The 24,818-nt window shown below is 46.3% G+C and overlaps 1 protein-coding gene across 1 annotated transcript in view; it reads right to left on the bottom strand.

The window, feature by feature from the left end:
* Positions 1–24,818, bottom strand: part of LOC126259306 (uncharacterized) — a 778,502-nt gene that overhangs the window by 139,183 nt on the left and 614,501 nt on the right. The window contains exon 5 of the mRNA XM_049955978.1: positions 17,696–17,836. Within this exon, the coding sequence (XP_049811935.1) occupies positions 17,696–17,836 (141 nt within the window). The remainder of the gene's footprint in view (positions 1–17,695; positions 17,837–24,818) is intronic.

Raw genomic sequence — 24,818 nt, 5'->3', positions numbered from 1 at the left:
GCGTATTGTATCACAGCCGTCCACAATACGAGCACGAAAAGTCTCTACATTTGGTACCGGGGTTGCGTATACAAGAGCTTTCAAATGCCCCCATAAATGAAAGTCAAGACGGTTGAGGTCAGGAGAGCGTGGAGGCCATGGAATTGGTCCGCCTCTACCAATCCATCGGTCACCGAATTTGTTGTTGAGAAGCGTACGAACACTTCGACTGAAATGTGCAGGAGCTCCATCGTGCACGAACCACATGTTGTGCCGTACTTGTAAAGGCACATGTTCTAGCAGCACAGGTAGAGTATCCCGTATGAAATCATGATAACGTGCTCCATTGAGCGTAGGTGGAAGAACATGGGGCCCAATCAAGACATCACCAACAATACCTGCCGAACGTTCACAGAAAATCTGTGTTTATGACGTGATTGCACAATTGCGTGCGGATTCTCGTCAGCCCACACATGTTGATTGTGAAAATTTACAATTTGATCACGTTGGAACGAAGCCTCATCCGTAAAGAGAACATTTGCACTGAAGTGAGGATTGACACATTGTTGGATGAACCATTCGCAGAAGTGTACCCGTCGAGGCCAATCAGCTGCTGATGGTGCCTGCTCACGCTGTACACGGTACGGAAACAATTGGTTCTCCCGTAGCACTCTCCATACAGTGACGTGGTCAACGTTACCTTGTACAGCAGCAACTTCTCTGACGCTGACATTAGGGTTATCGTCAACTGCACGAAGAATTGCCTGGTCCATTGCAGGTGTCCTCGTCGTTCTAGGTCTTCCCCAGTCGCGAGCCATAGGCTGGAATGTTCCGTGCTCCCTAAGACGCCGATCAATTGCTTCGAACGTCTTCCTGCCGGGACACCTTCGTTCTGGAAATCTGTCTCGATACAAACGTACCGCGCCACGGCTATTGCCCCTTGCTAATCCATAGATCGAATGGGCATCTGCCAACTCCGCATTTGTAAACATTGCACTGACTGCAAAACCACGTTCGTGATTAACAACAACCTGTTGATGCTACGTACTGATGTGCTTGATGCTGGTTCTGTAGAGCAATGAGTCGCATGTCAACACAAGCACCGAAGTCAACATTACCTTCCTTCAATTGGGCCAACTGGCGGTGAATCGACGAAGTACAGTACATACTGACGAAACTAAAATGAGCTCTAACATGGAAATTAAGCGTTTCCGGACACATGTCCACATAACATCTTTTCTTTCTTTGTGTGTGAGGAATGTTTCCTGAAAGCTTGGCCGTACCTTTTTGTAACACCCTGTATAACGTCATAAACATGAGAGTTCAGATTTTGACAGACTCCGAGGAGGGCTTACTGGTGGAAGCCGGCAACTGTGGCGGTAGACTGGCCTGAGGTAACTTTTCGATTCCGTGATTGTGGAAATCACGTGGTTTAGAGGCGAAGAACTCGTCGAGTCATGTTTTGAGCGCATTTTCAACCGGAAAAGAAGTTCACTGAAGGTTGTTCGATAGAGAGCGGAAAAGGTGCAAATCTGAGGGTGCAAGATCAGATGAAAAAGGTTGGTGCGGAATGACTCCCCATCCCGGTTCCTGTACAGTGCTTTTTTGTCAGTATAACAGAATGCTGGCAGGCGTTATTGTGGAGTAGCATCATTTCATCACTTCACGTAGCCTTCCTGGTCGTTATTCTTGGATTGCGTCTGCAAGACGTCTCAGTTGTCGACAGTAAATGTCAGCAGTGACGGTCACACCTCGGGCAAACAATCCGTAGTACAGCACACGGTCGCTGTCCCATCTCATGCATAACGTTTCTTTTGTGGATGCGCGCAGGTCTTTGTACGGGGAATTGCTGCTTTGTATGCGCTCAACCATTCCTTTCTTCCCGTTGTGTTAGCACAGAGACACAATTTATCGTCACCAGTAACAATACAGGATAGGAATCTCGGTGTTGTTCGTGTGCCAACTAGTGACGAGCAAGCAGAAATGCACATGCTTATGGCAACCAGCTCACTTTGTAGTTTTGGTTTGGAGCATACACCCGATTTCTGAGCCTTCCCCACTGCTTGCAAGTGTCGCACCAAGGTGGAATGAGCACAGTTCACCACATCTGCCAGTTCTCGACTACACTGACGTGGATCATTGGGGATTAATGCGCTTAAAGGATCTTCTGAACGTGGAGGGGTCACTAATGCCAAAACGATCCTCCTCAAAACGAGAAAACCATTTTCTGGCCGTGCTTGTCCACTTGCATTATCCCTGCGCGTGACGCAAATGTTTCTGGTTGTGTCCGCCGCTGTCACCTGCCTACTGAACTCAAACAGAAGAATAAGCCGGAAATGTTCCGATTTCTCCATTTGGCACTCCATTTTCTAGCGTCCCTCCCAAATGACAACATGTAAACTCAAACAGTAGCAGAGAACAACAAATAAAAGCGACATTCCATCAATAAATCCATAGCAACCGGAATACCAACGTGCGAAATAAAAGCGCTACGAACTTACGCACTAACCTAATATAATTACCAGGCGGTCACTTGTATCCGTAAGACAGTATGTCTGGGATGCGTTAAAGAAGGTTACGTCCACAAGTTGCAAACAAGGTTTGGCTCTGAGCACTATGGGACTTAACATCTGTGGTCATCAGCCCCCTAGAACTTAGAACTACTTAAACCTAACTAACCTAAGGACATCACACACATCCATGCCCGCGGCAGGATTCGAACCTGCGACCGTAGCGGTCACGCGGTTCTAGACTGAAGCGCCTAGAACCGCACGGCCACACCGGCCAGCAAACAAGGTTTCTTCGTTTATTAGAGAAACGGCTGACTGAGAAAACCTCTCGTGAGTGTTCTCAACTTGAACTCCGCTAATCCACTCTGAGCCCGCTGGAAGTTAACTCACAGTAGTCGAAGAGTTATAGAACGGCCAGCCATCGCCAATTACGCGGAGAAAGAAATGCAGGGAAAACCTGTCCTCAAGAATTTTTGCAGAAAAAAAGAGGATCGAAACCGCCAAAACAGAAAGTATTCCGAAATATGTGGAGTGTATTAAGCAAAACAGTGAAGCGTGTTAGTATCCGTGGAACAGGAACCTGACTGTATACACCTGCTGTGACACCTTTCCCCATAAACAATGCCAGTTACGTACTAATGACACCTCCGGCGAGTACTGGTTCTGTAAGGCTGCAGCAGGAAGTGGGCGCCACTCTGGAGGCCGGCACAGCCGCCCACGCAGGCGGCCGGCGGAGAGGAAAGGACTGGCCGTCAGTCAACGACTGACAGGCGCGAGGTCGGGCTAGTTGCAGGCACTGCCCACATCTGCCGCCATTCTCCTACAGGTTGTGCTTATCTACTCACAAATGAGAACCCAAATGTTGTGATAACAGGTAGGTAAGGTCTCTTTACCAATCTGAACTAGCCGGCCACTGTGGCCGAGCGGTTCTAGGCGTTTCAGTCCGGAACCGCGCTGCTGCTACGGTCGCAGGTTCGAATCCTGCCTCGGACATGGATGTGTGTGATGTCCCTAGGTTAGTTAGGTTTGCGTAGTTCTAAGTGTAGGGGACTGATGACCTCAGATGTTAAGTCCCATAGTGAACCATTCTGAACCAATCTGAACTACCTCTGTGGTATCGATACCAACGATGCCACTGAATAGTTCTCAAGTTGGCACCACGAGAGACAACGACGACAGCACCCTCTAGCCGATGATGTCGAGGTCTACGAGCTCCGCGCCTGCTTCACCCCATTTCATCAGGTGCAGCCAGCCAGGAAACTTCGCTTCAACTTCGCACCACGTTGCAAGTTATGTATTCTTATTGCTTGAGTAAAGGGGATTTAAATTCATACAGCAGTACCGACGTGTTTTGCCTTTTGCTGATCCAACCCACGCGCCGCCTTCCAGGCGGGACACAAAAACCTCCTCGTCAGATTAAAACTTAATCTTGCGGCTTTCTGCTTCCCTCAAATTAATATCTCTGTTGCCGAGCAGTTCGCAAGTCTCATAGACACAGGTATATCAGAGACTGCCCCCCCCTCCCCCCCTCCTCAGCCTCCCGGAGTCGTCTGTTCTTGTGGTTTTAAAAATATATTTTATTTAACATTCTGGCTGTATGCCCTATCTGTCGTCAGCTGACCTACAGGAGGGAAGTCAGCTCGCTCTGTTCCTCCACGAGATCAACAGCGCTGCAAACATTGGCGCTCAGGTTGATGCCGTGTTCCTAGACTTCAGGAAAGCGCTTAACATCGTCCCGCACTGCCGTTTAGTAAAAAAATATGAGATTCCCGGGTATTGGACCAGATTTGGATTAAAGACTTCCTTGCAGATAAAACTCATCACGCCGCACTCATCAGAACAAAATCGACAGGTGTAAAGTTAATTCCCTAAGTACCCCACGAATTGTGATGGAACCGTTACTCTTTAAAATGGCTATACACAGACGCAACAGAAGTAATGGGAAAACGATATGCACATAGACAAACGGCGATAGTATCACGTACACAAGGTATAAAAGGGCAGTACATTCGCGAAGCTGTCATTTGTACTCATGTGTTTCATGTGAACAGGTGTCCGTCGGGATTACGGCAGCGCGACGGCAATCAACAGATGGTGGACGCAGAATGGTAGTTGGAGCTGGACGAACAGGACATTCCATTTCGTAAACGGTTAGGAAATTCAATATTCTGAGATCCACATTGTTAAGAGGGTCCCGAAAGTACCACATTTCCGGGATTATCTCTTACGATGGATAACACAACGGCCGACGCCTTTACATGACGACCGGGAACAGCGGCGTTTACGTAGAGTTCTCAGTGCTAACGGGCAAGCAACACTGCGCGAAATAACAGCAGAAATCAATGTGCGACGTACTAGATCGTATACGTTAGGACGGAGCGTCGAAATATGGCGTTCATGGGCTCTGGCAGCAGACGATCGACGTGAGTGCCTTTGCTAACAGCACGAAAGCGCCTGCAGTGTCGCTCCTGGTCTCGTGACCACGTCGGTTGGACCCTAGACGACTGGAAAACCGTGGCCTGGTCACATGAGTCCCGTTATCAGTTGTTAAGAGCTGATCGCAGGGTTCGATTGTGGCGCACACCCCACGAAGCGGTAGACACAAGTTGTCAACAAGGCATTTGCAAGCTGGTCGTGGCTCCATAATGGTGTGGGCTGTGTCTGCATGGAATTGACTGGGTCCTCTGATCCAACTGACCGATCTTTGACTGGAATTGGTTATGTTCGGCTACTTGGAGACCATTTGCAGCCATTTATGGACTTATGTTACCAAAAATGATGCTATGTTACCGGGCGACAATTGTTCGCGACTGGTTTGAAGAACATTCTGGACACTTCGAGAGAATGATTTGCCCACCCAGGTCGCTCGACTTGAATCCCCTGCAGGGGACTTCCAACGACTTGTTGAATCCATGACACGTCGAGTTGCTGCACTACTCCGGGCAAAAGGAGATTCGACACGCTACTAAGAGGTATCCCACGACATCGTCACGTCAGTGTACATCCGCCAATAATTTGGGCAACCATCAGACAGAGCGATGTAAGCCGTGGAAGAAACTGCTTTCGCCTTTTAGTGGCAGACGCACAAAACGTGACACGGAGCGGACACACGCACAGTTCTGAACCTGCAGTTAAGACAATTCAGTTCAGCGTATTAAGACTACGTTCCGTAATAGGAGAAAATGGTTCAAATGGCTCTGTGCACTATGGGACTTAACATCTATGGTCATGTCCCCTAGAACGTAGAAATACGAGGTGCAATCAAGTTCTAAGGCCTCCGATTTTTTCTCCCGACTGGAAAGAGATAGAAACATGCTCATTGTTTTAAAATGAGGCCGCGTCCATTGTCAATACGTCCCAGAGATGGCAGCACCGTACGGCAGATGGAATTTTACCGCCAGCGGCGAGAATGAGAACTGTTTTAAATACTTAAAATGGCGGCGTTTTCCTTACTTGAACAGCGTGCAATCATTCGTTTTCTGAATTTGCGTGGTGTGAAACCAATTGAAATTGATCGACAGTTGAAGGAGACATGTGGTGATGGAGTTACGGATGTGTCGAAAGTGCTTTCGTGGTTGCGACAGTTTAATGAAGGCAGAACATCGTGTGACAACAAACCGAAACAACCTCGGGCTTGCACAAGCCGGTCTGATGACATGATCGAGAAAGTGGAGAGAATTGTTTTGGGGGATCGCCGAATGACTGTTGAACAGATCGCCTCCAGAGTTGGCATTTCTGTGGGTTCTGTGCACACAATCCTGCATAACGACCTGAAAATGCGAAAAGTGCCATCCAGGTGGGTGCCACGAATGCTGACGGACGTCCACATGCCTGCCCGTGTGGCATGTTGCCAAGCAATGTTGACGCGCAAAGACAGCATGAATGGGACTTTCTTTTCGTCGGTTGTGACAATGGATGAGACGTGGATGCCATTTTTCAATCCAGAAACAAAGCGCCAGTCAGCTCAGTGGAAGCACACAGATTCACCGCCACCAAAAAAATTTCGGGTAACCGCCAGTGCTGAAAAAATGATGGTGTCCATGTTCTGGGACAGCGAGAGCGTAATCCTTACCCATTGCGTTCCAAAGGGCACTACGGTAACAGGTGCATCCTACGAAAATGTTTTGAAGAACAAATTCCTTCCTGCACTGCAACAAAAACGTCCGAGAAGGGCTGCGCGTGTGCTGTTTCACCAAGACAACGCACCCGCACATCGAGCTAACGTTACGCAACAGTTTCTTCGTGATAACAACAGTGAAGTGATTCCTCATGCTCCCTACTCACCTGACCTGGCTCCTAGTGACTTTTGGCTTTTTCCAACAATGAAAGACACTCTCCGTGGCCGCACATTCACCAGCCGTGCTGCTATTGCCTCAGAGATTTTCCAGTGGTCAAAACAGACTCCAGACTCCTAAAGAAGCCTTCGCCACTGCCATGGAATCATGGCGTCAGCGTTGTGAAAAATGTGTACGTCTGCAGGGCGATTACGTCGAGAAGTAACGCCAGTTTCATCGATTTCGGGTGAGTAGTTAATTAGAAAAAAAATCGGAGGCCTTAGAACTTGAATGCACCTCGTACTTAAACCTAACTAACCTAAGGACATCACACAACACCCAGTCATCACGAGGCAGAGAAAGTAATCGAAGAAATAGGAGTGTGTGTAATATTGCTACTAGTTATACTCACTCTTATCATCGACTGCCAAGAGACAGCAATGTTATATAGATATCATGGTATTAGGTTTAGGACATCAAGTGTCACACATCAAACAGTACCGAAGTTAAATATCATTTTGTAACATACTGTTAATAAACGTTTTTGGTTATTTCTTCTGTGTTGCCACGTTTTTGTTATAGTGACGCCCTGTCAGACACATAAGTGTGTAAACTGCCACCTTTAAAGAACTGGGCCTATAGCAGTAAAACCTCTTCTCTGCCACCGTTGATGTTTGCGCTGAATTAATAGTAGCATTCAGTTACAAAATTCGCAGCACCATCTTTGCTGAAAGAAAGGATGATGAGGTACTGGCTGAAATACAGCTGTGAGGACGGTTCGTGAATCGTGCTTGGATAGCTGAGTCGGTAGAGCAGCTGTCCGCGAAAGGAGAAGGTCTCAGTTCGAGTGCGCCGGCCGATGTGACCGAGCGGTTCTAGGCGCTTCAGTCCGGAACCGCGCTGCTGCTGAAGTCGCAGGGCATGTTCGAATCCTGCCTCGGGCATGGATGTGTGTGATGTCCTTAGGTTAGTTAGGTTTAAGTAGTTCTAAGTCTAGGGGACTAATGACCTCAGATGTTAAGTCCCGTAATGCTTAGAGCCATTTGAACCATTTTGAAACAGATTCGAGTCCCGGCCCAGCACATACTTTTAATATGCCAGGAAGTTTGAAAACAACAGCTCCTGTCTGTCATTGTGTCACGTCTCCACGTCGAAGCATTTTACTGCGCTGATTGCATACAATGAGGTGGCCCATACACCACTGTTCTGCGAAAGCCTAGGTCAGCGATGGAGATCCACACGGCAGCCTAACACCAGTTCTACATCACCAATAGTGTTTCAAAGCATCTAGTCTGCTTTTTTAAAGACGCGACCGATATTTTATTCACTAATTTTTCTACTGTTTATTTCGAGTTCTTGCATCGCCCCTAAAAACCTTGACACAGATGAAACGTTAAGCCGTAATTTGCCTCCCTTTCCTTCCTTTCAATTCAGTTTATTACTAGTGTCACAGCTGACGGTAAAAGCAGGTAGACGGACTGAGAAGCGACCGTGAAATTGTCAGCAATAGCGGCGCGTCTTCCGCAGAGAACGACTGGTTAACAGCGATTCGCGACAGAGCCCGCGCGCTCATAGCGGCGTTTCCGCGCGAACAGTTCCCCTAACGAGTTGGCCTGCTAGCTTCGCGATCGCAGCAATTAAGCGAAGGTAGCGGAACGATCGGACGAAACAGGAAGAGAAAGGTAGTGCGGGGAAAGGGAGAGTACTGGAGAGGAGAGCGGTGCCAGACGCCCACGCAGCAGCTACGGGCCTAATGAGGCGTCTCTCTCCTCCGTTTATTCCGTTTCCCGCCCGAGAATACGCTCGCCTTCGACTTCCTCGGCTATCCAATTCGTTTAATGAGACCGCCCCGGCTCGATCCAGTGAAAACCTCGCAAAACAAACAAACAAAGGCAGGGAGGAAAAGTGCTCGTTACCTCACGCTGGAGTGCACTCTGTTGAAAACGCATGTTTCACAGTTCTCGGTTAACGTGGACAAATTATACGGTCGCGAGGTGGTAACAGCTTCAGCAGGTGAGCGAATGGCCAAAAAGCTCCCCTACCCACTACAGTTTGCAAGGCACAGCTACAGCGGTACAGTGTACACTTTCTTTGCGTCTCGTCTTTTTCATTAGAGACTGGAATTATCCCCGGTGTTTCATAAGAAGACTGCACGAAAATTACAGTAGATACAGAAAAGTGACACTATCAGTGGATGGCACATCTCTCCAAGTTTCGGTTCGTAATCGCACTGACGTCAGGGGTGCCACAACATGTGGTCAAACCACCAACTCCGTAAGGTCGCATCGAAGTAGTTCGCACCTGCAGGTAGGCAACCCAATGAGCAGAGTTCCACAGCGGGCTGCTGCCCCGCTCCCAGGTCATTCGTATTAGCGACTTCAATGAACTACACGAGCGTATTTAAATTTTCAGTTCCACAACGGTGCCAATATCGAGCACCTGTAATCTTAGTTAAATAGAGATTCTCTACCCACTGATATACGTCTACTCTATACACGTCTTGGAGTTCTCGCGCAGTCGTCTTCTGAAATCCAAGAGGAACTTACCAATAACCCTGTATTTTATGACACGTAGTGTTCCACATAAATACTGAACTGGATGTACTTCTCATACCATGTAAAGGGTCTAACCATCATTAACAGCAAAAACTAATAGGAATAAAAGAACACAAAAACGGAATGAAAAACGTTTCCATTAAACATGGGTCAACACACTGGCTGTTTGCGAGGTACTTGCGAACAAGCCTCCACCAACTTCCGTATAAAACAATGTCCTAGTCAGTACAAACGTATTTGAAATGTAAACTTTTCGATGAAGTATCCATCTAACTGGCCTCACATATATACGATAGCAGAAGTACAACGCTACTTTAGCACAAGTGTGAATTTGCTCCATGCTACGCCATGATCAATGGCACATCGTTTCCCACTGGATGTTAAACGTGCTGCTAGTAAAAAGCACATGGTTGCAGAAGCAGTGTTCCATTCCCTTCTCTGCGTTACCACGCACAGCACTTTACTGTTTCCATTTCCACATGTAATGTGGCCTAGTTGTAGCTTGCCACATTAGAACAAGGTGCTGAAGTTATGTCAATTCCACAAACCTGGGTGTCTTCATGCAACGTCATTGCCCTAGCACAGAAGTAGTACGTAGGCCTCAAGCTTTTTCGAATTACAGTGAAACTGCTAAGGGTTTTATGTACCGTAATCTAAATGGTAAAGTCGGTAGTTTATAGGGATGCTAATTATTTTTATTATAAACATATTCCGTCGTAGAAAACAGAAAACTGATTTCTACGGTGTTACATAATTTGCGTACGCCTTTCAAGTCCAAACGATAAATCATCTACCAGTTTCGTAAGTCAAAATTCCGTTGTTTACCACTTTCTAACCGAACAATACATATTATTAAGATATCACACAATAAATTAGACAGTCCTAAACACTGATGTGCTTTGCTTTCAGACGACCGACTTCAACCGCGCGCGTCCTAACGCTATCATATAGGATGACCCAAAAGTCCGTTAATATTTTAAAATGCACTACTTCACGGAATAATGTAGGTGCAACGATAAAAATTGACACACATGCCTAAATATTACATGGGGTTTCACTGAAACCAAAAATGAATGCAAGAATAGCGCTGGACAGCAACACGTCAGTGTGACGTCCCACGACAATCGTGTATATAATCTAACTTCTGCACCAGTTCAATGCAGTAATGCGTTCATTGTAAATAAGTATTTAGTAGTTGTATTACACGTTTATTACTTATAAAAAAATAAAAAACTCTTTATTTTAAATTAAGTGCATTGGTATTTGTAAAATGATTCTTTCTTATAGCGTTCATTGAAAAATGACGACCATGCCACTTGGGACCTGTGGAATGGTACATTAGCTTATTTGTTTGAGTTGTAAACATTTGTCATGTATTGTTGTTTTTCTGTCATGTTCTACATCCTGGAGGACCACCTCACTATGGATCAATTGGAATGAAAGTAAATCTAATCTAATCTAATGAGCTAGAGAGAGAGAGAGAGAGAGAGAGAGAGAGAGAGAGAGAGGGGGGGGGGGTTAGGTCATCCCCAACCTTGCTGCAAGGTACCACTTTATGCAAGATGGCGCTCCATTCCATATTGCAACATATGTGAAAGACCTCCTGCACACATCGTTTGGGGAGGATCATGTGCTGAGCCGCACGTCTATGCTTTGCCTCCCAGATACCCACACCTCAGTCCATGTAATTACTGAATGTGAGGTAATACCTGAAGTCGCAAATCCTCAACGATCGTCCGACCTCATTAGCGATGCTAAAGGACAACAAACAACGGCAATTTCTCACATCTACTGATATGCTGTACATTCCTGTTCACGACACTGTCCCTCGACTACAGGTATCGAATGAGGGCTGACATGTTGAGCTTTTGTTATAAAGAATATCGTCTTTGATAAAAATCAACTGTGTGCTAATTATCGCTTTTGTATTATCTGAAGTGCCATCTATTACTCAATTTGTGCACTGTCTTTGGTTTCAATAAAACCTCAGGTCATCTGAAGCAGGTGTGTCAATTTTTATCTCTCTACTTACGTTATTTCCATGTAGTATTGAATTTTTAAATGATAACAAACTTATGGGTCATCATGTGCTTAGCAGTGATTTGTTGATATTACACTGACGATGACACACGAAGTCATTCATATTTTTGTTTATCGAAAAATAACTACAAAATGGTGGTCTGGATACGTCATAATATTAGTAGAAGAGTACACATGAGGATTACCCATTTATTTTGGAATATCCCTAAAGATTAATTTAGTTACAGTTCATAAATAAAAATAAGGGTGTTAGCGCGCTGACCAGAGGATAATCTCCTCCAGCTTTCACTACACCGGCCAATTAGAGCGCAAGTAGTTTCTGCTGGCGCAATTTCCCATGACTGCTGCATCTGTTGTGGTTGCCCCATTCCACCTTGTAACGTCATACGTCTAATGCAACAACTTCGTTAATTTCAGGTGTAATACGTAGCAATAAAGTAATGGCTCTAAGAGCCAGGAAAGCTACGGCACTTGCACTGGTTAAACTGACTGTACTACGTGTCATCCTCGCATTTGGATGCAATACTTCACTCCTCTCTGCAGTAAGTTATGAATTCCGTACAGCACCCCGGGTCATCACTTAGACCGGGAAGAACGTCTAATTCGATGCTCGAGTTCTGCAATCGTATCAACTGGAGAACTGTACAGTTCGCTTTTCTACATCTACATCTACATTTATACTTCGCAAGCCACCCCACGATGTATCCCGAAGGATACACGGACGGACGGCAATTTGATTAAGCCCAGGCGCCAGTATACCATGCAGTAATTGGGGTGGGAGCTTACCAACGGTACGGATGGTCTTTTGGCTTCCGAAATCGCATCGGATTTCCCAGTGGTGAGCCTACACTACGATGCTAGAAATCGCGGATGGAGGTTCTCACAAGATAAAGAGAACTCTTTTTAGCTGACGGTATGAATGAAAACTCTACAGGATAATACGTAGGGACGTAAGCACAACTAAACATCCACGAGTTTGTTTGAAAATCGTCCGAGAGATTATTGCTGTAAATCCGCTTTCATTTCCATGCACCTAGGTGGGCACAGCAGTGACATCTGTGTACCTTAAGATATGTCCTGATGATTTTCCTTGTTTCTAGAGTTGAGGGCATATTCTTTTATGGAATGATGATAATCCAAACTGCGACAGAGCCGACGACAATCAGTGTTAATGCCTCATAAACAAATATAATTCTTATAACACGAAGTGACTAGAGAACACCTCAGTTCAGGACTGCTAACAAGGAACCGCTTGAGTACGAGGTCGCAAAAGACCAATGATGTTTACGGCATTCGACGCCCCACAAATTGTGTACCATGCAACGACAATATTCGCTGCTAATGGCAACAGGGAGCTGGACTGGAGGTATCCAATGTTGAGCACAACATGAAGCTATGGAGTGTAGCTGAAATGCTTAGTCGACGGGTCACAACAGTGCTAGTGGTGTTAATACAACGCAGAACAATGGCAACGATAAACAGAGCAAACAAATGCATTATACCTACAACAACAGTTGCAGAGGTCGATATTTCGTCAAAAAGGAACCCAAGGAATTTAGCAGTGTCACAGAGAAATGGCAGATGCATATGAGTGAGTGGAATGTGTGGTGTAGTACACGCACGATTGTGCGGACAATGTACACTCATGCTCATAAATTAAGGATAATTGCAGAATGTGGTTCAAATGGTTCAAATGGCTCTGAGCACTATGGGACTCAACTGCTGAGGTCATTAGTCCCCTAGAACTTAGAACTAATTAAACCTAACTAACCTAAGGACATCACAAACATCCATGCCCGAGGCAGGATTCGAACCTGCGACCGTAGCGGTCTTGCGGTTCCAGACTGCAGCGCCTTTAACCGCACGGCCACTTCGGCCGGCCGCAGAATGTGGTGCCACACACATGTGGCACTACACATAATTTGCGATAATAGCATAGGCACATAGGGAACACACACGACACAGATCTGTAAGTGCACGGTATTGGTGATAAGTTGAGAAAACCGTCCATAAACACATGTGCTACAAAACGCCAGTTTCCAGCGCATGTACTCCGACATCAATATGGGAGATGATCAACACGCACAGGTACACAGGCCGCACAATGTGTTGGCATACTCTGGATCAGGTGGTCGAGCAGCTGCTGGGGTATAGCCTCCCATTCTTGCACCAGTCCCTGTCGGAGCTCCTGAAGTGTCGTAGGGGTTTGAAGACGTGCAGCGCTACGTCGACCGAGAGCATCCCAGACTTGCTCGATGGGGCTTAGGTCTGGAAAACAGGCAGGCCACTCCATTTGCCTGATATCTTCTGTTTCAAAGTACTCCTCCAAGATGGCAGCTCTGTGGGGCCGTGCGGTATCATCCATTAGGAGGAAGGTGGGACCCACTGAAACTCTGAAAAGGCGGACATACTGGTGCAAAATGACGTCCCGACAAACCTGACCTGTTACAGTTCCTCTCTCAAAGTCATGCAGGGGTGTACGTGCACCAATCATAATCCCACCCCACACCATCAAACCACGATCTCCATACAGGTCCCTTTCAAGGACATTAAGTGGTTGATATATGGTTCCTGGTTCACGCCAGATGAAAACGCGGCGAGAATCACTGTTCAGACTATACCTGGTCTCGTCCGTGAACATAACCTGAGAACACTGTTCCAATGACCATGTACTGTGTTCTTGACACCAGGCTTTACGGGCTCTCCTGTGACCAGGGGTCAGTGGAATGCACCTTGCAGGTCTCAGGACGAATAGACCATGGGTTCAGTCTTCTGTAGACTGTGTGTCTGGAGAGAACTGTTCCAGTGGCTGCAGTAAGGTCCCGAGCAAGGCTACCTACAGTACTCCGTGGCCGTCTGCGGGCACTGATGGTAAGATATCGGTCTTCTTGTGGTGTTGTACACTGTGCACGTCGCGCACTGTAGCGCCTGGACACGTTTCCAGTCTGCTGCAATCGTTGCTATAATGTTGAGATCACACTTTGTGGCACACGGAGGGCCCGTGCTACGACCTGCTGTGTTTGACCAGCCTCCAGTCGCCCTAGTGTTCTACCCCTCATAACGACATGAATATGTGTTCTTTGAGCCTTTTTCAACACACAGTCACCATTAGCACGTCTGAAAACGTCTGCACACTTATTCGCTGCACCGTACTCTGACATGCACCAACACACACCTCTGCGTATGTGGACTGCTGCCAGCGCCACTGTGCGACGACTGCAGGTCATACCCCGAGGTGATTTAAACCCGCAAACCGCCCACCAGAGCGTTGTTTCACCATGTATCAGCATTATCCTTAATTTATGAACATGAGTGTACGTCAGTACAATGATGACGCTACACGACATGAAGCAGGCGTCGGGCCACGTAGTTCATTAGCCTTGTGAGACTGGGAGCCACAAATCCAGCCTCCAGTAAAACGTAGTAAAGGGCAATCGTTATCCAAGGATCGAGTACTAAATATAATTACGTACATGGAATATCAGATTTCGAATAAGTCCGTAGCAATATGACCGTATAGGGCGTAAGAAAAACTACGGATATCAAGGGAGGACAAGGCGCTGAATGCTATATCCAGACTGTGGCTCACTCACTACAAAGTCTTCTGCATACGAAATATTAGTTCAAGTTATTACATGAATGATAAAAAGATTTACTTAACTTGATACAATCCTTTTCCACAAGGGTGTTTGATAATTTACAACTGTCATTGGCTATTAAAGCATCACTTGGTGCAATAATTAACGAACTGTCCTCTTGAAGTACACTGTTCAATTTTTACAAAAGTGCGTTTCCATCTGGGACTTGAATATAGTCCTCTTTGATGATGTTGACTGCTTCAGCTGACAGGTTACGAACGCCGTCAAGCTCGGCTTCATATTGACCTCCTTGGAGGGCAGTGCCATGCTGAGTGAGACGGCCGATATACGAATATGTGGTTTTTCTCTAGCCATTAGATCGATATCGCGGTTTTCTAGGGCCGTTCGAGGCATATCACGACCGAGGAGAGTTATACATGAAAAAACGACGGTTAACAGCGAAACGTCCACACACGGCATGTGCCTCAATAAACTGTGTGGTGTTGAGTTAAGGCCTGGCCAGACAGAATGCGGTCTGCCGCTGCGACGGACGGCGCAGCGGCAGGCCGTGCGCGTTAGCGGCCAGGGACGCCACACAGGCAACGGCCGGCCGCAGCAGTGACTCTTGATGCGTTAGCTGTTACAGGGTGGAAGGGGCCGAACCCCGTTATTAAGCTTGCATGCGTAGCGCGTTTGTTTTGGCGTTAGACGATTTGGCAGCTTCACGCGGGACGCGTTATCTTTGTGCGAGTTCATTTTTTTTTAAGTGCAGAAATGAGTACCTCGGACGAGGAAGAACTCGCACTAGCGATACGAAACGGCACCAAGAACAGGAGATGTTGGATGCACGATATTAATAGCAAGATAGAAAGCTTAGTAGAATACCATCGTCTGTGTATTGAACTAGAGTCTGGCGAAGATAGGTTCGCCGGCCGGGGTGGCCGAGCAGTTCTAGACGCTTCAGTCTGGAACCGCGCGACTGCTACGGTCGCAGGTTCGAATCCTGCCTTGGGCATGGATGTGTGTGATGTCCGTAGGTTAGTTAGGTTTAAGTAGTTCTAAGTTGTAAGGGACTGATGACCGGTTTAAGTAGTTCTAAGTTGTAAGGGACTGATGACTCAGATGTTAAGTCCCATAGTGCTCAGAGCCATTTGATTTTTTTGAAGATAGGTTCTTCAAATATTTTCGTATGTCGCGAGAATGTTTCGATGAACTGCAAAAATGGCTCTGAGCACTATGGGACTCAACTGCTGAGGTCATTAGTCCCCTAGAACTTAGAACTAGTTAAACCTAACTAACCTAAGGACATCACAAACATCCATGCCCGAGGCAGGATTCGAACCTGCGACCGTAGCGGTCTTGCGGTTCCAGACTGCAGCGCCTTTAACCGCACGGCCACTTCGGCCGGCCCCGATGAACTGCATCGCCTGATAAAAAGGTAGCACAACGAACTGGAGAAAGCCATTTGATACAAGGCACAGACTAGCCATTTGTCTGAGGTACATTTTACCATTTGTAGCCTCTTTGTGCTTCCCGAAGTCATATAAATTATTCCATTTCAGTTTTGCTGTATCATATGAAAGGTTCGGCAGAAGTGCTTTCCCACAATGTAGTTACGAGTGGTGTGATAAATTTATCTGCAGTGTTTACGAAAACAGCAAACGGTAGTAACATCTAGTTCCGTATGTTCCGCTAGAGAGAACTTTCTACTAAAAGAGATTGTTTTGTTTCATTGTATTCATAACATTGTCACTGAATTTAAACAAACATATCTTTGGTCGTTAACTTATCTATTCGTTCTATTGGCATAATTTATTTTAATCTTTTCCAGATACTTGACTACAGGTGACAGTCACCAGACCATAGCTTTTTCTTTTCGGTTGGGACGTTCAAGAGTCTCAGAAATTGTGAAACAAGTGTGCCAGGCAATATGGACTGTTCTACAACCCAAGTATTTACCTACTCCTACAACAGAGATGTGGAAGAAATCTGAAGAAGGATTTCTAGAACTTTGGGGGTTCCCGAACTGCCTTGTAAGCATAGACGGAAAAGATGGTTAAAATGCCCGAAGGATAGTGGATCCCAGTTCTTCTGTTACAAACAATTCTTTTCGCTGCTTCTCCTGGCGATCGTTGATCCATTCTACGAGCTTACAATAGTTGATATTGCAAAATATGGACGTCACATTGACAACACTATTTTTGAGAATTCAGCTTTCTATCAAGAGTATATCGAGGGCAAAAGTATTCCACCGCCAAATCAGGATCGCGTGTGTCATACAAAAAGTTGTATTGTCTCACATTCTCTATGAATCTTTCTGTGTCCATGATGCATGCACTACGAGCTGCAAGACAAAAACCGCCTCACGCCGCTGCTTCCAGGTGCCGGTGCGTCAGAGCCGCACTCTGTGTGACCGCCACCATACAATAACGAGCGATTCAACAGTGCGGCCTGCCCGCTGCGGTTCAAGGCCACAGGCCGGACGGCCAGGCCGCATTCTGTCTGGCCAGGCCTCTCCTGTACCCAGGAAGAGCGCCAGATCTGTCCCCGATAGATGTGTGAAACCATAGCTGTGCGACACCACAGTCGGCAGACACTTGCGGTCTAAATACACCACGGCATTCGCTACGTAACCATTAAGAGTCTGCTGCTCGAGTGTAGTTCAGACCAACGTCGCTTGATCGCCTACAGACGAGGACGCCATCGGTGACAGCCTGGACGAGCCGAGCTGCCGGCGTTGCGGCCGCGCCCTGACTCACCTTCTCGCAGTCCTCCTCCAGCCGCACGACCCTCTCCAGCTGCAGGAACAGCTCCTCCTCCTTCTCGTGCAGCTCCAGCTCGCGAGACTCCAGCTTCCGCTCCAGCTCCATTCGCGCCGCACTGAGTCCATCTCGCTCCGCCTGCAAAACAACAGTACAGTACCACGTTAAAGAGTGTCCATACACTACAACACGCAGGAAATGTCTAATTTTTTGCAGATATAACGTGAAAGCCTTCTATTAGGATCACGCATACATTGAGATATTACGTATGAGTTTAAAGGGCTATACAGAATCCCCCCGTAAAAAGGCTCAGTCAAAATGAAACGTGACTGGTAAACAATGCCAAAATGTGGAGCAAAACGAGGACAGAAACTCGGCGGTCGCAGCATCCAGATGATATGTAATCCGTAGCCAAACGATCTCAAACTATTGAAGCTCTTCGCAACTGGACAAAAACTACCGATAATGTAGTTAACAGTAATTTTAGTAACGTAAACATTATTATATTCCTTAGTGACTGAACGTGACCAACAGTGGCCTGAACAAGCCTACACTAATTATGTTGTAGTCTTAAGGCCGAAAATTGGTTTCCTTTACCTCTCCATGCCCGTTTATCCTGTGCAGCACTCTTCATCGCTGCTAACTAATGTAACCTATATCTACCGGACTCACATTACTATAGTCAATCCTCCGTCTCATCTAATTAACTACCCTCACACACACCACCTCCACGTATACACACTTCCCATCTTCCCTCAATCAGGGTGTCCTATCAACCAATCCTTTTTTAAATCAAGTCATGTCTAAATTTCTTTTCTCCACTATTCAATTCAGTAGCCCTCCCTTAGTTATCCGAGCTAATGACCACACCTTCAACATTCTTCTGTAGCGCAACATTTTATAAGCTTGCACTCTCTTCTTGTATGATCTGTCTTTCATCTACGTATCACTTCCGTACAAGGCTACAATCCACACAAGTAACTGTCACGAAAAACTTCAAAAAGTTCAAATGGCTCTGAGCACTATGGGACGTAACATCTGAGGTCATGAGTCCCCTAGAACTTAGAACTACTTAAACCTAACTAATGTAAGGACATCACACACATCCATGACCGAGGTAGGATTCGAACCTGCGACTGTAGCGGTCGCGCGGTTCCAGACTGTAGCGCCTAGAACCGCTTGGCCACCCCGGACGGCCGAAAAACTTCCTAAGGCTTAAATTTCTGTTCAGTGGTATAAACTTCCTCCTCTTGCAAAACACATTTCTTGCAACTGAACATTTGCATTTTATATTTTCTCTACTTACGTCATCCTGACTTATCCTGCTGTCCACAAATGAAACTCGTGCATAACTCCAATGTCCCATTTCCTAACCTGATTTACTCAGCATTACCTTATTCAAACCGACAACATTTCGCTACCCTTGTTTTCATGTTACTGATCTTCACCTTATAACATCTTTTCAATATACAATTCATTCTGCTGAACTGCTCATCAAAGTCCTTTCCCATCTCTGACAGAATTACGTCATTGGCAAACCTCAAAATCACCTGGCGGATAACATCGGAAGTTCCTCGAAATTCTTCGCCAATGATGCTGTTGTATCTATAATACGGTAGCAACCCGCAGCCCTCATTTTGGAACCATTACTACGTAGGGGTGATGAAATAATCGTACAACATTACTGGCCGGCAGACCCCCCCTCTCGGGGTTCTTCGGTTTCCTCGTGCGAATCTTTCTGTTTTTAGGCAGATCGATAATTTGCGATTCTTTGTAATGAAGATGACGTGAAATCATTGGGACAACACAAACATCCAGTTCCTGAGTGAAGATAATAACCGAACCAGCCGGGAATCGAACTCGCGACCGTGCGTCATGCAGGCAGCAACGTTAACTACTAGACCACCAGCCAGTGCCAGATGCTAGTAAGAGAGGCGTTGTGCATTGCAGACAAGTTTAGTGTCAAAATACCGAGAGCTTACGCCCGTAACAGTAGTCAACCTCCTACACATACCTCATGAAAACGTCACGAAGGCAACGTTAAGAGAAAATCAAGTTAAGACGGAGGCTTACCAATAATCTTTCTCCCCGAGCAGCATTCACGACTGCGACAGGAAAGGGGAGAAGTGACAGCGGTACATCAAGTACACTCTTCCACACACCATAAAGTGTCCTCCGGAGCATAGCTGTAGTAGTAGTATTAGTAGCAGTAATAGACCTACTAAAAATTTTCAGCATTAGTAAGTATTTCACTAATAGTTGCCGGCCGCTATGGCCGAGCGGTTCTAGGCGCTTCAGTCCGGAACCGCACTGCTGTTATTGTCGCAGGTTCGAATCTTGCCTCGGGCATGGAGGTGTGTGATGTCCTTGGGTTAGTTAAGTTTAAGTAGTTCTAAGTCTAGGGAAGTGATGACCTCAGATGTTAAGTCCCATAGTGCTTAGAGCCACTAATAGTTCTATACATAATTTTGGAACAATAGCCAGTTTGAACTTGCATTCACCCACAGAAAACAAACAAAAAATCTTGAAACACGGTTACTTGGTAGGCTCAGAAGGAAGGTAGGAAGATTAGGGTTCATATCCTGTCGACACCGGATCATTAGAGACTGAGCACAACTTCGGGTAGTTTCAAGGACGGCGAAGGAAACAGATCGTGTAATGCTTTTACAAGCAAATGTGACAAGATCTATATTGCACCATAGTAATGTCATAGTCAGTTTCCTGAGATCAACATCAGGAAGGGACGGCGACTCAAGTTTTCCAGACAAAGTGGAGGAAGGGCATGGAGAGGGACATGTTCGTGGTCCTGGAGTCACCAGCAGATGTCCATAATGTGAGAAATGGTGCCGAGCAATACTAATTTTTATATTATAAGTTACTTGGTGCAAATTGTGAATTATCAAAATGACATTGTGTAATAGAGATCAACCGCATTAAGTTACTTGGTGTAAATTGTGAATGATCAAAATAGCGTTGTACAACAGAGACAAACCGAATGGGGCAGTGTAGTCGTAACGACATGACCCCAAATTCGAATGGACAGATTTTTATTTCTATGAATGCGTGGTGTCTGTTAGTTCGGACATGCCCGAAAGAACAGACACCACGGAGGATCCGCAGCTGTGATACATATTATGTAAACTGAAGGTGGAGGGGGAGAAAGGAGAGGAAAGGAAGGAACTGATAATACCAGCTGCAACGGCGACGAGTGAAAATAAGTGCCGGACGCGGACTCGAACCCGGGATCGCTTACTAGGCAATTACATTAACCACTGCGCCACCTGGACACAGTGTTAATCGCTGTGGGCGACCCACATTCCCACCTAGCGCCACCTATCCGTAGTCCCTGTCTTTGTTCTCCATCCTCGCTAGTTTTGGATTCCCGCGGAGGTCGAACGATATTGTGCATCCAAACTGAAGGTTGTGGATTCATTGTCCATTGAGGCGAAACAATTATATGAATGCGGGGTGTTTGTTCTTTCGGGCGTCGAACAACGTTGTACATCCGCAACCTTCAGTGTCGATGCACAATATCGTTCGACCTCTGGCGGGAATTTAAAATTAGCGAGCATGAAGGACATGAACGAGGACTGCAGATAGGTGGCACTAAGTGGGAATGTGGGTCGGTTGGGAAGCGTGCCGCGATAGTCAATGCATTTGCGATAAACAATGTGTCCGGATGGCGCAGTGGTTAATACTGCCTAGTAAGCGGGCGATCCCGGCTTCGAGTCCCAGTCTGGCACACACATTCACTCGTAGCCGCCGTTCACGTGTAAAGTACCGATGCAGATGATATCACCAGTTCCTTATTTTACCTTTCCTTTCCTTTCCTTTCTACCCCCTCCACCTTCGTTTTACATAATACGAAAGGATGGAGTTTGCCCTGTCTGGCCATCCAAATATGGGTTTTTCGTGGTTATCTTAAACCATTACAGGCAAACGTTTCACCAAAGCAGCGATCAACCACATGTTGTCGCCTCAGAAAACATATATAAGAACTACACTACTAGCCTATAAAATTGCTACACCACGAAGATGATGTGCTACAGACGCGAAATTTAACTGACAGGAAGAACAGATGATGTTCTACAGACGCGAAATTTAACTGACAGGAAGAACATGCCGTCATATGCAAATGATTAGCTTTTCAGAGCATTCACACAAGGTTGGCACCGGTGGCGACACCTGCAACGTTCTCACGTGAGGAAACTTTTCCAACCGATTTCTCATAAATAAACAGCAGTTGACCGGCGTTGCCTGGTGAAACGTTGTTGTGATGCCTCGTGTAAGGAACAGAAATGCGTACCATCACGTTTCCGACTTTGATAAAGGTCGGATTGTAGCCTATCGCGACTGCGGTTTATCCTATCGCGACATTGCTGCTCGCGTTGGTCCAGATCCAATGACTGTAAGCAGAATATGGAATCGGTGGGTCCAGGAGGGTAATACGGAACGTCGTGCTAGATCCCAACGGCCTCGTATCACTAGCAGTCGAGATGACAGGCATCTTATCCGCATGGTTGTAACGGATCGTGCAGCCACGTCTCGATCCCTGAGTCAACAGACGGGGGCATTTGCAAGACAGCAACCATATGTACCATATGTACGAACAGTTCGACGATGTTTGCAGCAACATGGACTATCAGCTCGGAGACCGTGGCTGCGGTTACCCTTAACGCTGCATCACAGACAGGAGCGCCTGCGATAGTGTACTCAACGACGAACCTGGGTGCACGAATGGCAAAACATCATTTTTTCGGATGAATCCAGGTTCTGTTTACAGCATCATGATGGTTGCATCCGTGTTTGGCGACATCGCGGTAAACGCACATTGGAAGCGTGTATTCGTCATCGCCATACTGGCGTATCACCCGCCGTAATGGTATGGGGTGCCATTGGTTACACGTCTCGGTCACCTCTCGTTCGCATTGACGGCACTTTGAACAGTGGACGTTACATTTCAGATGTGTTACGACCCGTGGCTCCACCCTTCATTCGATCCCTGCGAAACCCTACATTTCAGCAGGATAATACACGACCGTATGTTGCAGGTCCTGTACGGGCCTTTCTGGATACAGAAAATGTTCGACTGCTGCCCTGGCCAGCACATTCTCCAGATCTCTCACCAACTGGAAACGTCTGGTCAATGGTGGCCGAGCAACTGGCTCGTCACAATACGCCAGTCACTACTCTTGATGAACTGTGGTATCGTGTTGAAGCTGCGTGGGCAGCTGTACCTGTACACGCCATCCAAGCTCTGTCTGACTCAATGCCGAGTCGTATCAAGGCCGTTATTACGGACAGAGGTGGTTGTTCTGGATACTGATTTCTCAGGATCTATGCACCCCAATTGCGTGAAAATATAATCACATGTCAGTTCTAGTAAAATATATTTGTCCAATGAATACCCGTTTATTGTCTGCATATCTTCTTGGTGTAGCAGTTTTAATGGCCAGTAGTGTATTTTTTCAATGGTGTTATGATGACAAATCTTACATCATTGTGAGATGAGCCCTGGATGAATAAATAGATTGTTAATTAATGAATTAACATAATGTGAGGCAGAACGGGCAGGGCTCAGTGTGTTTGGGTGGGAAACTCAGCAGCCCGTAGCACGCATTTCGACTGACCTGGCCTCGCTCACACATGGCAACAGGGCAGCTGCAGGCCGAGCGAAGCCGCCGGATATTGGAGTTCCAGTGGGCGAATGTGGGACGGCCGCGTGGCGGCTGTCCGGGGGGCAGCACGCAGCCTCTGGTGTGGCCCGTTACAGGGGCGGTCACGACACGTCACGTCACACACGTGCGAGGGAAACGTTTAAAAGCTGTGTCGTCTGAAGCCATTTGGGACGTTATTGGTAGAGAAGCGATACAGAGTAGGAGCGATGGGAACAGTGGTATGTTCAGATAAGAGCCGGTTAGTTGTCTCATGTCGGACGTACTACTACTTATACAACTGTCACAGAAAAGCTCGGATATCGCAAACTTCATGTACAAGGTACAAACTGAAAATTCTTGCCGACTAACTCAGAGACCAAATGTCGAACACTAGAGTGTTTTTGGACCGTTATTGACAAAATGGAGAAAGTTTCTTTTCCCACATTCTTACGGGAGATGAAACGTGTACCCAACGCAGACAGCAAATGCTGTGACGCCATTTACTTCGGAACGACAGCTTCTGGGACGGAAAGGGGGTTCTTTTATTTCAAGAAACGTGGGTCAAAAATTAAACTCACTTGTACTGCGAAACGCTCCAAAATGAACGGCACGCGTAACTTTCGACAGGGGTAGTGCTTCTCCACGAACATGCATCTCATCATCACAGCGCTGTCCGCATCACGGATAACATTCAGACACGATTCCGAGTGGATCTGGATCTTCCCCAAAGCACAACAAGTAAAACGCACACAATAAACATTTGGTTGATGATATATACATAGACTATTAGAGAGAAATTTCTTCGACACTTGAGCAATACAAAGAAGACCATGTTTGCTGGGTTTGATTTTAAAAGTTACCGAAATGAACGAATCATTGTATGCGGACGAGAGGAAATACTTGCAAAAAAGAAAATACTACATTAGACTTTTTACGAAAAAGTGAAGCATCAGGATTACGGAAGGCGTTTGTTTATTTCGCGTGGATAAGCAAAACACCAGAAAACGAGACTGTTCCTAAACAACAAAAAAGTTCTGTAGATCTTTCCTGAAAACGTTTGGATATAATCGTAACAAGCGTTTCTTATTAATATGTAATTTCACTATCAATATTTTTAAAACAACGGTTAGGTCTAGTAGTACAAAGGTTGCAGAATAGATAAATCACAAGTTTATCGCATGTAGCACGGTCTGTGGTAGCTAGAATAAGAGACACACTGCATCGAATTAATTTCCTTTTCTGCGCTGCCGTACCCCGCGCATTCGCTTGGCACTGGACTTTTTAGGATTTTTGGATTACTTTCTATCCGAGCCTTCCTTCCACTCATTTTTTCTATAATTTCAAGCTTATTCACGAGTCATGTGAGACGGCATCTTTCATATTTCGTAATTTTCAATTGAATGCTTATTTTCACTTTCATTCTCGCCAATATTTTTACTGTCTCACTTCGCGTCCTAGTAGTG

The sequence above is a fragment of the Schistocerca nitens genome, chromosome 5 (assembly GCF_023898315.1).
Source record: "Schistocerca nitens isolate TAMUIC-IGC-003100 chromosome 5, iqSchNite1.1, whole genome shotgun sequence".
In the NCBI taxonomy this organism is placed as follows: domain Eukaryota; kingdom Metazoa; phylum Arthropoda; class Insecta; order Orthoptera; family Acrididae; genus Schistocerca; species Schistocerca nitens.
This window is presented reverse-complemented; position numbering and strand designations above follow the sequence as displayed.